Source organism: Zootoca vivipara, chromosome 10, assembly GCF_963506605.1.
Source record: "Zootoca vivipara chromosome 10, rZooViv1.1, whole genome shotgun sequence".
NCBI classification, from domain to species: domain Eukaryota; kingdom Metazoa; phylum Chordata; class Lepidosauria; order Squamata; family Lacertidae; genus Zootoca; species Zootoca vivipara.
In genome coordinates, this window is record NC_083285.1 from 54947334 (window position 1) to 54961176 (window position 13843).

General features: G+C 40.9%; 1 protein-coding gene across 16 annotated transcripts in view; it reads left to right on the forward strand.

Annotated features, from left to right (window-relative positions):
- ERC1 (ELKS/RAB6-interacting/CAST family member 1) overlaps nucleotides 1-13843 on the forward strand; it is a 176044-nt gene that overhangs the window by 7005 nt on the left and 155196 nt on the right. For all 16 annotated transcript variants that reach the window (XM_060279984.1, XM_035127947.2, XM_060279991.1 and 13 more), the window contains exon 2: nucleotides 2278-3096. In XM_060279984.1, coding sequence (XP_060135967.1) covers nucleotides 2428-3096 — 669 coding nt within the window. In that variant the 5' untranslated portion in view covers nucleotides 2278-2427. The remainder of the gene's footprint in view (nucleotides 1-2277; nucleotides 3097-13843) is intronic.

Sequence of the window (13843 nt, forward strand, 5' to 3'; positions counted from 1 at the left end):
ACTCATCCATATCTTGTCTGCCAAAATCCATTTACCAACATAATTGTCCCTTTGCAGTCAGAGTGACTGACTAACTCTTTCTAACTCTTTCTAACTCTGTGACTCCTAACTCTTTCTAAGCTAAGCCACTTTCCCATGTCCTATTTTTGGGATAGGGAGATCTCCAATCCCTGAATCAGGCCTACCAGCCCTCTCCATTTGGTCTTTGAGGTGTGTTAGGTGAGGCCACCCCATCAGGTGTCAGGCAGGTAAAGACATGGCTGGGCCAAAGTGGATTTGCAGTCACTACTGGTTAACTCATCAAGGGCACCAGCACAACCTATTGGAAGCCCAAACAATCAGGGGTTGCATAGCTCAATGTGACCTATAGTTATCAAACTTAATCCACTGGAGGTTGCCCTACACTCCCAAAACCCCTTGAATCTCAAACTAGTTTCCCCTACATCCTGCCTGCCTGAATGTCTGTCACCCATGTCTGCTCCTTAAGCAACCACCACCCATTCCACTCCCTTCTCTGCCCGTCGGACAGACTCCACACCCCACACCTTTTTACCCTGGCTGCTAATTTAAGGGAGAGGCTAATGTCAAAGAATGCACTTGCAACTCTTGGTAGGTCAGCCCTTTTCCCTTTTAAGAGCATTGCTTCCTTGCCTTGATGATGTTGCAGTGACCAGTGTCCTAGGTGTGACCGCGTTGGTAACCCCAGGGAATCTATTAAGATTCTGGGCATTATGTTTTATAGACCTGCTGAAGAGTAAGTCCATCCCACTTGTTATATTAAACTCTAGATTTCCCTTCAACTAGCAGGGGTAATGTTAACCTTTTTGCCTGTGACTGTTCATGGGCTCCTTTAGGCAGAAGGGCAGGTTATAAATTTACAGTAATTGATAAATAAAAACTGTAGTAAGGAAAGTGCATAGTTGGTATACCAATAAGCATTCCTTGCCACCAGATGGATCTAGGAGTACCCCCAAACTATGCACCTGTTTCTTCTTCAAAGAAACAGGTGCAGTTATGTCCAGAACTGGTGAACTAGCAGACCTGGGAGCTGCTCACCCATCGATTCTCTCCTTCACCAGGATTCATTCTGTTTGTTGGTCCTCATCCAGTTCACCATTGTATTCAGTTCACAATCTCTCCTGAGGCATGACATGGTGCCCCAAATCTCCTAATGACCACTCCCGGAAGTTTCATATAGATATTAAAGAGCACTTGGAATAAGATGGTGCCCTGTAGTGTTCTACCACACAACTGCAAAGGGGCAAACACATAATCCCCAAATGCTGTTCTGTAGGTAGTAGCAGAACCACTAATATTGCCTGCTATTCATTGAGACAATTGAAGAAGATACCATGGTTAATGGTATCAAAAGTTACTTGAGAAATCAAACAAGAACAAGAAGATTGCACTCCTGCTAGTCATCCATTAGGGTGACCAAGACTGAGTCTATCTTAAAATTGGGCCTAAACCAGAAATGGGCCAATATAATCAGTTTCAGTGATTATCAGTGACTGCTGTCATCTTCTTGAGCACCTTACCCAATTAAGGGGTACAATGGTACCTCTGGTTAAGAACTTAATTCGTTCCGGAGGTCCGTTCTTAACCTGAAACTGTTCTTACCCTGAGGCACCACTTTAGCTAATGGGGGCTCCTGCTGCCACTGCGCCACCGGAGCATGATTTCTGTTCTCATCCTGAAGCAAAGTTCTTAACCTGAGGTACTATTTCTGGGTTAGCGGAGTTTGAAACCTTAAGCGTTTGCAACCCAAGGTACCACTGTATTTGTGAGGGGTGGTTTCTTTAGGAGCAGCCATGCTAGTGCCTTCAAGGTGGCAGGCAGCCCCTCCAAACACATTAACCACTTCTTGGACCACTTAATGCAAAGTTTATGATCATGCCACAATTCAGAATTAAATTTCTTAGAAACAAGGGGACGAGACAATTTTTGGTTTGTTTCTCTCTGTATGCATGCAACAGCACTAAACAAGTTCACTTGAACGGCAAGGCTTCAATCGAAACTGGTACCATTGAGCAAAATAGGATTTCCATCCAAATAAAAATGCATAGGATTGAATTTTCTGGAAGGGAATACTGGTAGATTGAAAGTTAAATATATTTTCATAATTTGAGGCCTGAACATATTGTTGAGCTTGAACAAAAAGGGCAATCAGAGGTACCGGAGAGACATTTTTCCATTTGCCTGTTTGAATCTTCACAGAAAATAAGGAACCAACACTTGTTGGAGAATGGAAACTGAATATCTTTCTTTCTCTTACAGATGATGATCAGCTCCAAGAAACTATGTCTTCAGAAATGAAAGCTTGTACCTACTATAAACAGTGATTGGCCTTAAGTAGACTAGAAACCACAGTCGAGAAACTTCAGAGGAACTCGTCCTTACCTGGTTACCTTGTATCATAAATCAATCATGTATGGAAGTGCTCGGTCAGTTGGTAAAATTGAGCCAAGTAGCCAGAGTCCTGGGCGTTCACCAAGGCTGCCGCGATCGCCACGCCTAGGCCATCGTCGAACCAACAGCACAGGTGGCAGTTCTGGAAGTAGTACTGGGGGTGGCAGTGGCAAAACTCTTTCTATGGAAAATATCCAATCCTTAAATGCTGCCTATGCCACTTCGGGCCCTATGTACCTAAGTGACCATGAGAACGTGGGTGCAGACACGCCTAAAAGCACCATGACTCTTGGACGATCTGGGGGGCGCCTGCCTTATGGTGTTAGGATGACTGCTATGGGCAGCAGCCCCAACATTGCCAGTAGTGGGGTTGCCAGTGATACTATAGCATTTGGAGAGCATCATCTTCCTCCTGTCAGCATGGCATCCACAGTGCCTCATTCACTGCGCCAGGCTAGGGACAACACTATAATGGACCTGCAAACACAGCTCAAGGAAGTGTTGCGGGAAAATGATTTACTACGCAAGGATGTAGAGGTGAAAGAAAGTAAACTTAGCTCCTCCATGAACAGTATCAAGACGTTCTGGAGTCCTGAACTCAAGAAGGAAAGAGCCCTGAGGAAAGATGAGGCATCAAAAATAACTATTTGGAAAGAACAGTATCGAGTTGTACAGGAAGAAAACCAGGTTAGTAATCTAAAGAGAAATCTGCAAGGGGAGGGTAAATACAATTGTTTTAATGAATGTATTTCAGAGAATTTTCCTTGGCCATCTTGAACTTGAGACAAATTATTCTATTGATCTAGAGTTAGTATATTCAGTTCCAAGTAGCACTATGCAACATGGAAAAACGATTTTCCTGTCTCAGATTTTGTATCTACGTTGCAGCTATGTTGCTTTAGGTAATGGCATAAGAGAACAGTGAAGTGGGGGGAGAGCATTCAGTCCTTTCCCATCAGTTCACTATTCCAGACCAATCCAGTATAATTCTATGATTCTTTGTGAGTATTCTCTGTAAGGCAGTGAGCAGAATATTTATATCTTTGAAACGTGGAAATTGTTGGATGTATTGGCTACTAGGAATAGTTAGACACTTACTCAGCAAATATTCCTGGAAGTTTGTCAAATACTTGTGTGACATATGGCTGAATATTTAGACCCTAGATTTTAAGGCTTATAAAATTATAAATAGTATGGAAAAATTGAAGAGAAACTATTCCCTTTCTTGCTACATTTCAATTTGGTTAAATCCACTTGAATCCATTGGCAGTAAATCCAACACAGATATAATGAAGTATTCTTCATAAAACACAATTTGGTTACAAAATTTGTTGCCGCACAGTATATTTTTTAATACTAAGATGTACGTACGTCTTCCAACTACTCCTTGCATGTTGTTATGTGTAGGGAACAGTTGATGAAATACTTCCTTTGAAAGATAGTCAGAGTTTCTTTTGAGAAAGTCAAGATCTTAAAAATATTTTCAGAATAAAGCCTAGATTCATATTCAGTTGAAGAATATATTTGTTTATGTAACCAAAGCAGTTACCTTTCAAGTATCCTTCATGCACACAGGCTGGAAATACTCTTGGTGGTTTTCTACCAGGTGTAGATTGGAAATTTCTCTCTACTCTCACCTTTTATGTCAGCCTTCTGGGGTTTGTTGAAAGGTACCAGTGGCCCATATCCCTGGCTGCTCCTCTGCATTCATAAGCTTGTTACTAGAAGTGTACCCAACCTCACATGTCCCTACCATGAATGGAAGATCCACCTCTCCTAATTCCACTGGGTTAAAATGAAGACTATTTAAATGAAAATTTGAAATCTGCTAAACATAAGTAGTTTAGTTTAATAAACTAAACTAAATGGGTGATCCTTGCTCCTCACAAGTGTCTTTGAAATTGTTATTTAAGATTGTCTAACTTAGTGTAAGGTTTTTAGTTTCTTTTTTATGCTATCTTTTTCTTCATCCCCATCCTTAATTTGAATTAATCTTTTGATTTTGAATCTAGGATTATTGCATACTTTTGACAACCAAATAATTGTTCACACTACATTATTCAACCGGGGGGAGTGGGGAGTAAGGGGAAAACAGACAAGTTGTGGTAGCTGCCCCCTACCTGGCTAAAAATTAATCTGCAAGTGTTGGAGTTCTTCTCTGACAGGAGCTAGTGTTAATCAAAAGAATTGTGTCAGACCAGTTAGTCAGTCTCCACAATTGTTTGTCAAGAACCTAGCAGTAAGTGGTGTATTAAGGAAGGAGAGAGTAAATATAAACTGCTGGATTGTGTCTAGTTTGTTCATGTAGTGCCAAACTACGCATCAGAACTAATTCTCTAGTTCACAGTTCAAATAAGGAAAACCACAGGGTGATATGCATTGTTGAGAACCAGTATGGAGTAGTGGTTAGAGTGTCAGACCTGAGATACTAGTTTTCAAATCCTCGCTCATCCATGTAGCTCACTGGGTGACCTTCGGCCAGTTATACCCTCTCAGCTTAACCTACCTCACAGGGTTGTTGTGGGGGTTATATGAGGAGGGGGAAAAGCATGTACACCACTTGAGCTCCTTGGAGAAAAGGGTTAGATATAAATGCAATAAATAAATAATGTTAGTCATACTTGGATTAAATCCATTAAAGCCAATGGACTTAAGTGCATTGATTTCAGTGGGTCTACTCTAAGTATTACTTAGTTTGATATAACTCATAATACATGGATAAAGGGCAAAATCTAAAAAAAATGATTTTACATTTTAAAAGTATTGTCTCTCTATAATTAGTGAACATTTTGTGGTTGATTAGAACTTTGGCTGTGAAAGACCAACATTTTCTTTTTCAAATACTACTTTGGAATCTGTCTGAAATGACACCTCTTGGAATCTAAATATGTAGTAATTGGAATAAATAGAATGCTTTGGAACTTTGAAAGTGAAGATTATTTTAAAAAATAGAATTGTCTTTGCATGTAAACATGTGACTGGTTTTTGTTTTTGTTTGTTTTGGATCACTGAAAATGTTTCTTACTCAATGAGAGGTAGGGGTATGCTGGCTTTCCTATCTCCTATTTCTGTCATTCCTTACACCCATTCTAATTATTCATTTAAGTAAACTGCTAGAGCTTTATTTTTCTGAGCCCACTATAATTACTACCATAATGGTAGGACGGTAGAACTGTAGTACTATTTAAAAGCAATGCAGAATATGTAACGAGATACACAAACCAGGCATGCTAATTAGTCCACCTCTAATTAACTTGTTTTATGCCATCTATATCACTTGTCCATTTGTATCCTTTAGAGTAAATCTGATCAACCTAAATTTTATTATAAACAGATTTTTCCACCTAGGGCTTTGGACTAGGGATTTCCTTGAACTAAGTTGCAGACACTCTTCAGCCTATCAGTTAATCTGATAATTTTTAAAAATATATCTTCAAGGCTTTTGGATAATATCTTGGCAGAAATGCAAGGAATAACTGAAGGGCACATTCCAGATCTTAACTGGTTACTATACTTTTTTCCTTTTAGGTGTGCAAGGTTTGTGACATTCTCAGTTCCAAACATGAGTGGTGGTGGTGGTGGTGGTGTTTAGTTGTGTCCAACTCTTCGTGACCCCATGGGCCAGAGCACGCCAGGCACTCCTGTCTTCCACTGCCTCCCGCAGTTTGGTCAGACTCATGTTCGTAGCTTCGAGAACACTGTCCAACCATCTTATCCTGAGTGTACAAACAATATAAACAGAAGTGAATATTCAGGGTCGTTTTATATATGAGTTCAACCAGCTGATCGGCTGTGGTATCTGGGATGATGGGAGCCATAGCTCCAGGCATATCCCTATCCTAGAACCTTAGCAGGAACCTTGGCTGGGACTTCATGCACAATCACACAACACAACTCTGTAGTGATTGCTTTGTAGAATTTGCAGTGTGCAGACAGGACTGTACCCTGAGTTCCTAGACCCTGCTTGCATAATAGCTCATTTTTTATTGTGAAAGGTATCTTAATCCATAGTTTCAAAGTTATGGGGTTCCTTTCACACCCTGTTTATTTAGGAAAATGGAATAAATGTGATTGGATTAAATGACCCTTGGGGTTATTTCCAACTCCACAGCTATGGAATTCTATGGATGGTTTCATAAAGCCATAACTCTACAGAACCACCATCTGGCTCATGAGTGGCCTCCATGGAGGACAATTGGGGCTTCAGAATACTGTACTCATTTCTGAACAGCTGCAGCCCAAGGCTTTAATTAAGTTCTCTGGTGTAGGGTAAAGACTCCACGGAGCCACAATTTGGTTTGCATGCAGTTTACATTGACTACTTTGGGGAGCTAAGAACACCCCTTTGTGAACAGCAGCATGAGAGCCCCAAATCTTTGTTGTATGAGTGTTCCCTATTCTCCATTTCTTCAGCATTTATAGTCAAAATAAAGCAATTACTCATCAGTAATAAAAACACTGCTTTCTGATAGCAGTGGGTTCCCCCCCCCCGTAACATTCAAAATTAGCTCTCAAGGGTCAGTTCCAGGGATTGGAAAGCACTTGCTGGATGCAGGCTGCAGCTGGATTTCATTTAACCTTCTGTGTCTCCTTCTCTGGGGCTGGCCCAAAACATTTTGCTGCCTGATATGAAGGACAAGATGGCACCTCTACCATTCCATGGAAAAAAGCCAACCCAACTGATGACTGAACCTGAGGACAGTGAGCTTCCATCAGGCCACAGAGCAGGTTGTAGGGCATAGAGCAGGCATCCCCAAACTTCGGCCCTCCAGATGTTTTGGACTACAATTCCCATCTTCCCTGACCACTGGTCCTGTTAGCTAGGGATCATGGGAGTTGTAGGCCAAAACATCTGGAGGGCCGCAGTTTGAGGATGCCTGGCATAGAGAGCTATGTTCTCCAGCACCTCACAGTTGCCTCCTTTTCCTCAGTTTCTGCTGCCTGAGGCAACCACCTCTGCCAAGTGGTAGGGACAGTCCTGCCTTCCACCCCTCCATTATTTAGCAGAGAACATCTGAGACGGGAACAGGCTTTAATGTTGTGCAAACTGTTGCACCTCCTTCCTCTACAAGAAGAGAGGGGAAATGTAAGCAGAGAGGTAGATGTTTATTTGCAAATACACAAAACATCATGTGTGGTTTTTGCAACTGCAAAGTTTGAGGCTTTAAAAGCAGGATTTTGCATTTCAACTGTACATTGAAGTTGTTTACATTCTCCTGGGATTACTGAATAGTTCTTGTATTTTTCTGTCACAACAGATAAAAGTGTGTTGGAAAGCTTTTAAAAGTCTGTGGAGAAAATAGGTGAAATTTGAGTGGAATTACTTTGAATTAAATATTTGCTTCTGTTTCCATTGGATATAGCTTTGTGCATCTGTTAAGGGTCTGTGTGTGGGTCTGCCCAAAAATATTTCCACACCCATGTCCTTGGTGTGTGGACTCTGCCCCTCACCCCTGCAAGCTGAAATGTCTGCTGCTCATGCAGCAAGGTAGCTTTTCCTCTTGTTGTTGACTGACTTGTCTTTACTGATTAAATTGGCACATGATCAATTATCCAGGCACATAGATTCAGTCTTTGCACTCAGAATGTCACTTTGATTCCATTAATGAACAGTGCATTGATATACTAAATGGTCTGACTATATTAGAAGATTGAGTTATCAGGCGTCCACAAGTTTTAGTTTTCTTAAGAGTTAGCTATTGTCAGCCTTTTCCTGAGTCTTTTGCATGTAACAGGCCTTGTTCTGCTTCTACCTTCTGTAAATGGCCCATGTGAAATGAAACAAGAGATGGTCTCTTCCCTTGAGTTCTCTGACACAGAGGGATAAATAGGTACTGTACTTGTTTCAGTCTTAGGAACCTTTGCTGTAAGCCAGAAATGACATAATTCCTTTTTGTTTCTTCTCCATGCCCCAGTGTTCATTGGGAGGCATTGTGAGTTCTTGGCAACTTATAGAGAGCTCATGAGAAAGATCAGTAATACCATACAAGTTCCCCTGAAAGTCAGCTAGCCCAGTGTTTCCCAACCAGTGTGCCTCCAGATGTTTTGGGACTACAACTCCCATCATCCCTAGCTAGCAAGACCAGTGGTCAGGAATGATGGGAGTTGTAGTCCCAAAACATCTGGAGGCACACTGGTTGGGAAACACTGAGCTAGCCTGAAAGTAACAGTCTTCCTCTGGTTTATATTGGCCAATTGAATGCAACTGAAAACAAGAATGGAAAATGGTTTCCTGCAGAATACCAACAAGGTGTTTGTTACATACCTTAGTTATGCAGTCTACCACTAGTACCTTCTAGCAGAATGCAATGGACACCCTCTGGTTGCATTAGGAGTAGGGCAAATCAGTTGTTCTTGAATCTTGGATGATTTGTGCCCTGAATAATATTGAGAGGCATCGCCTGCAAATCTTTTGCAGATTTTATTTCTCTGCTGTCTAAAATACTGCGTACATGCGGATCTAGAACAGATCTATTGCTCAGACCTGTGCTGTGGGGTACAGTAGAACTGTAAAGAAGTACTGTAATAAACTGCTTAGGTAACCTTATACAGCTGAAGTGGACTCTAGCCAAGAAAACATAAATTGCTGTTCCAACTAGGAGACCTAACAAAGGAATAGATGCTGGCCTGTGAATTAATGTCTCTCTCAGAAGTATATTGTTTCAAGGGTTGTGCGCTACACACAATCTCTGCTGAGCAGTAGCAAGTTTCCAAAATATTGCACCCAAATAATGTCCCTCTTTGGTCCTCTTATAACTTCACTGAGCTTGGATCCAAAGCAGCAGTCAGTCATGGCCCCTGGCCTCTCAATGCCGCCTCCTCAGCCAGCATCGCATGCCACCTGCCCTTCAGCCCCACATGGAGCCTTCCCCACTTCCTGCTTCTCCTTCCCAGAAAACCCTTCGCCAAGCATCTCTTCCTCTTCTGTCCGCTCACCTGCCTTCTTCTTGCTACCCCAAGACTATTTTTAAGAGGTGATAATTTTCCTGTAACCTAGGGCATTGCTCAACATAACCTTGGCAACCTCCGTTGGCACAGACTCAAGGATTTCCATGTGATGAGCCACCAACACCTTTCATCATGCTTAATAGTTTCTATCCCAGGTGAGGCCCTGGCCTGGAAAGGGAGCTTAGCCTGTTTCTTTCCACTGCCTGGCATCTTCCCTTCAATAGTCCAAAAATCGGCTACATCCTACCCTTTCATTAATTTATAAGATTCAGCAGTTATAGGTGCCTTCTGTTACCACAGATCTGTAACAGTTTTATAGTAGAGGATGAAAAGTTGGGCATTTAGCCATAGAAGTTAGATTCAGGAATTTTATAACATTATAAAATTATAAAATGTGTTAAAATAAGAGAATATCTCTTGATACAAGCATACATTTTCAAGTGAATTTTTCCCATCTTTGTAACAAAATATTCCAATAGACCATTACATTTGTTTTCATCACAGTTCTCATTTATTCTTTTATAAGTGTTTAGTCTCTCACACTTCAAGCTAGCAGTTTGAAACATTAGAAGTTGAAGTGTTCAGACTTCAGCAGTGACTGGAAAGCTTGGAGATTAAAGGAGGGAAAAAATACAAATCCACCTCAGCCTTGCATGCCCTCTCTGTCTCTTTTGGTTTTAGTCTGGAATCCCAGCTACCTTATATTTAGAAAAGATAAGATAATTTGTTCCACCCCCAAACACTCCTTCAGAGTTCCCCCATCAGTATCTTTAGAACTTGATCTCATCACCTGCCATGAGGCTCATTCACTTGAGCCAAAGAAGACAAACGGGATGCTGACCAGAACAAGGAAGGATAGAATCTGTGGCATCCTTGGTAGCTCTTGTGGGCTACATTTTCTTGTTTCTAAAGTGTAAAAAACAACTACAACAGCAGGCTAACATGGTTGTCCTTTAGCAAATTACTTCTCCTTCCTTAATTCATTTAATATTTGTTTGTTATTCTTACTATTTCTAAGCACCATTGTTGTTTTTCTGTATAAGTGTGGACCAGCTGGTCAATATTGGGCTAGAAATACCACCGATTTATTGATTTATTTGTGTTCTTTTTGATGCAAGGACCAAGTTGTTATCTCCCCGCCCCAATGGTACTGTCCTCCTTCCATCTCTTGAAAGGAATAGCCTACAATTTTTAAAGTAATAATGCAAGTACAAGGGATTTGTTAGGTACGAAGTCTTTCAGTCTTTTATGACTATGATTAGTCTTCAGATCATGAACATCTGATTACACTTAATTTAATATGTTAGGCATCCCCCCCCCCTGGCTTATCGGTAGTGATTTGACAAGTTCCATGCTGTGTCTTCATCTGGCATCTGTACCAGCAGACGGTCTTGTCAACATAATGCTACAAAGTGTCCATATGTTAGCATATTGGTAATCTCCTCAGGTGTACTCAGTCATAGGTTTCCCTCCTCAGATACTGCTGATTAGCATTTTGTCAAAGTTCCATGTTTGTCATTGGAATGTTGTTGGCGTCACTTTCCTTTATAGAGCCTAGCCTGGATAAAAATAGATTCAAAATATTATTTTTAACATTATGTTTTGGATTTTTAAAACATCAATTACATTATCTTTCAAACTAGCCTTCATTTTAAAATGAAATATAAATGTACTACAATATAAATGTTTTAAAGTCTTCTCTCAGTCCCTTAAAACTGAATTGATGACATCTTATCAAACAAAGTTATAGCCTGTTTTCCAGGTAAGTAAATGAACCAGAAGTGAATATTTGCTGACTTTTGACATCAGGCATTTTCAATATGACAAGAGATCATACATTGTACAAAGGCATGTTCAGAACTTGTGGACATTCACAGGAGCTGAATGTTGAGGGAGATTCAGGATAGATAAATGAAAATACTTCTTCACACAGTGCATAGTTAAACTATGGAATTCGCTCCCATAGGAGGAAGCAATAGCCATCAACCTAGATAGCTTTAAAAGAGGATTAGACAAATTCATGAAGAACAGCCGTGGTGACCATGCTCTGCCTTGACAGCTGGAAGCAGTAATACCGGTACTTCTGAATACCAGTTGCTGGGAATTGCAGATGGGCAGAGTGCTGTTGCACTCATCTCCAGCTTGCAGGCTTCCTACAGGCCTCTGGTGAGCCTGGGATGCTGGACCAGTTGCGCCTTTGGCTTGATCCAGCAGGGTCCTGCATTCTTACAAAAGTTTCACAGTTACATTGGGCTCAAAGAATCATATCTTACAGCAGTGTTTCTCAACCTTTTTTGGGCCAAGGCACATTTGTTCCATGAAAAAAATCACGAGGCACACCACCATTTAAAAAGTTAAAAAAATTAACTCTGTGCCACCCTATATTGACTATATAATTATGACTGTAAGAAACACTTGCCAATTGCTGTGTTGGTTGCAATCTCCTGTAATAAGGCTTCACAAGCCGCTGATTTCTCTGCCAGCACAATCCTTTGCTCAGCAAGTTTCAGGTTGAGTTCATCCAGCCAGCTTCTTTAAGTTTGTCTAAAACCACCCTCCCGTGGTGGTGGCTGTTGAGAGCTGCGCTCGCCCCGCGTCGTGACCCGGCCGGCTTCCTTTCCGGCGGGTCAGTGTTGAATATTGGCGGCCGCCAGGCACGTGACAATGCAAATCGCCCTTCTCGTCGCCGCACGTCGCGGCACCCCAGCTAGCGTCTCGCGGCACACTAGTGTGCCGCGGAACAGCGGTTGAGAAACGCTGTCTTACAGAGCCAATCCACTTGATTCAATCATTTAAGCAGCAATTATTTTAAGCACATTTGGTGGACTTGGCCCCACATGAAGTTGATAAATCAGATTATCACTCTGTCAACATTTTGAACCTCATGAACTTATACATCCTTCTCAAATTGTAAGGAATATAATACCAGAAATACATTATTTTGTAAGTAATTTCTTTTGCTTTAACATCCACAGCACCAACACACATGTTGGACCATTGCCTAATAGATACATTTAAACAATTTCTGTTCATTTCATGAATACCCTATGAAAGGATATAAGTTTGTACATTTTTATTTATCTCTTTAGGAAGACAATTCCAACCATTTTTCTAATAGTTATTATAATTTTTTTGTGCTTACCTGATTTTTGCAATATAGTTCTGAGCTAAAAAAATACAAAAATGTCTTTTAAAAACCCCATATATTATAGAGTTAAACATGTTCATAAATGGTATTAATATTTATTAAATTTATTACTCACCCTTCACCAGCAGGTCCCCAAGCACATCAATTTAAAATTCAGAATTAAAAACCAATTAAAACAAATTATTCACAGGAATAGGGTTACGCAAATATGGGGGACCTGCTTCCTGCCTTGCAGGCCTTTTCCACCTGACCTAGGAGGACAGGGCCCTGACTGACTGCAGCTGCAAAAGCTGATGCTGCTGAGGAGCCCAGTGACTATCTTGGCTTTGAGAACCTGCTTTAACTTGTGTGTTTTTCAATTCAGGGACTTGGTTGTTTTTAAATTGAAAGGTGTGGGATGTGCCCATCTGGGGAGAGCAAGGGAGTGCCCAGTCACAGTGGTTCAAGGTAGGGTTGTGCCAATGAAGACAGTTTGGAAACTTCAACTGGTGCAAATTTGCGGCCGGGCTGCTCACTGGGGCATTTGTAGTTTTATGTTGCAAACCACCCTGTAATCTTCCCATGAAGGGCAGTATACAAATTTAGTAAATAAAATAAAAATAAGTAGAACAAGTTGCCTTTGCTTCCTCTTTCCTGCATCCTGTAGTTACACTCTGTGGGATGTATAGTGATTATATTTTCTATTCATGCACTGACATGTATGCCCTTAAACCAAGTTGAGTCATTTTCCTGAGCCTTGCAGAATTGACAAATGTACTAGTAGCAGGCTACTTATCTGCAGAATTTTTAATCCCTTTCCTTTTCTGCTGCCTTTGAGATAATTCAGCACAAGAACTTAATAGGATTTAATCTATCTGGCAATCCCACAAATCAACTTGGTACATTTAAAGAAGAACTTCTTTAAATGTACCAAGTTGATTTGTGGGATTGCCAGATAGATTAAATCCTATTAAAATCATAGTTTTGCTTCTAAATTAAGCTTTCAAACACTACAGAAATAGCTCTCATATTTCCATACAAATAACAGGTCTGATGTTCCAGAGCAATTCTAAAGTTATAATGGCAATATGTGTTGGAGTTGGCACATTCTGCATCAGCAAGGTCCTGTTGGACACCTGACATTAGCTCCTTTGCTAGCTTTTCTGAGTGGGTGGAAACAGATTGTCAGCAGGGAATCCCTTTGGACAGACAAGTCTTTGCTTCCAATGTGCCTTAAGCAGATTCTATTTTTTGGGAATGCAAACTGTTTTCAAGGGCAGATTAGCCAGATATTTTAAAAAGAAATTGAAGTCTTTTTAGTGTTTCTAGTTTATTGTAGTATGCTTTAGGCATCACCCC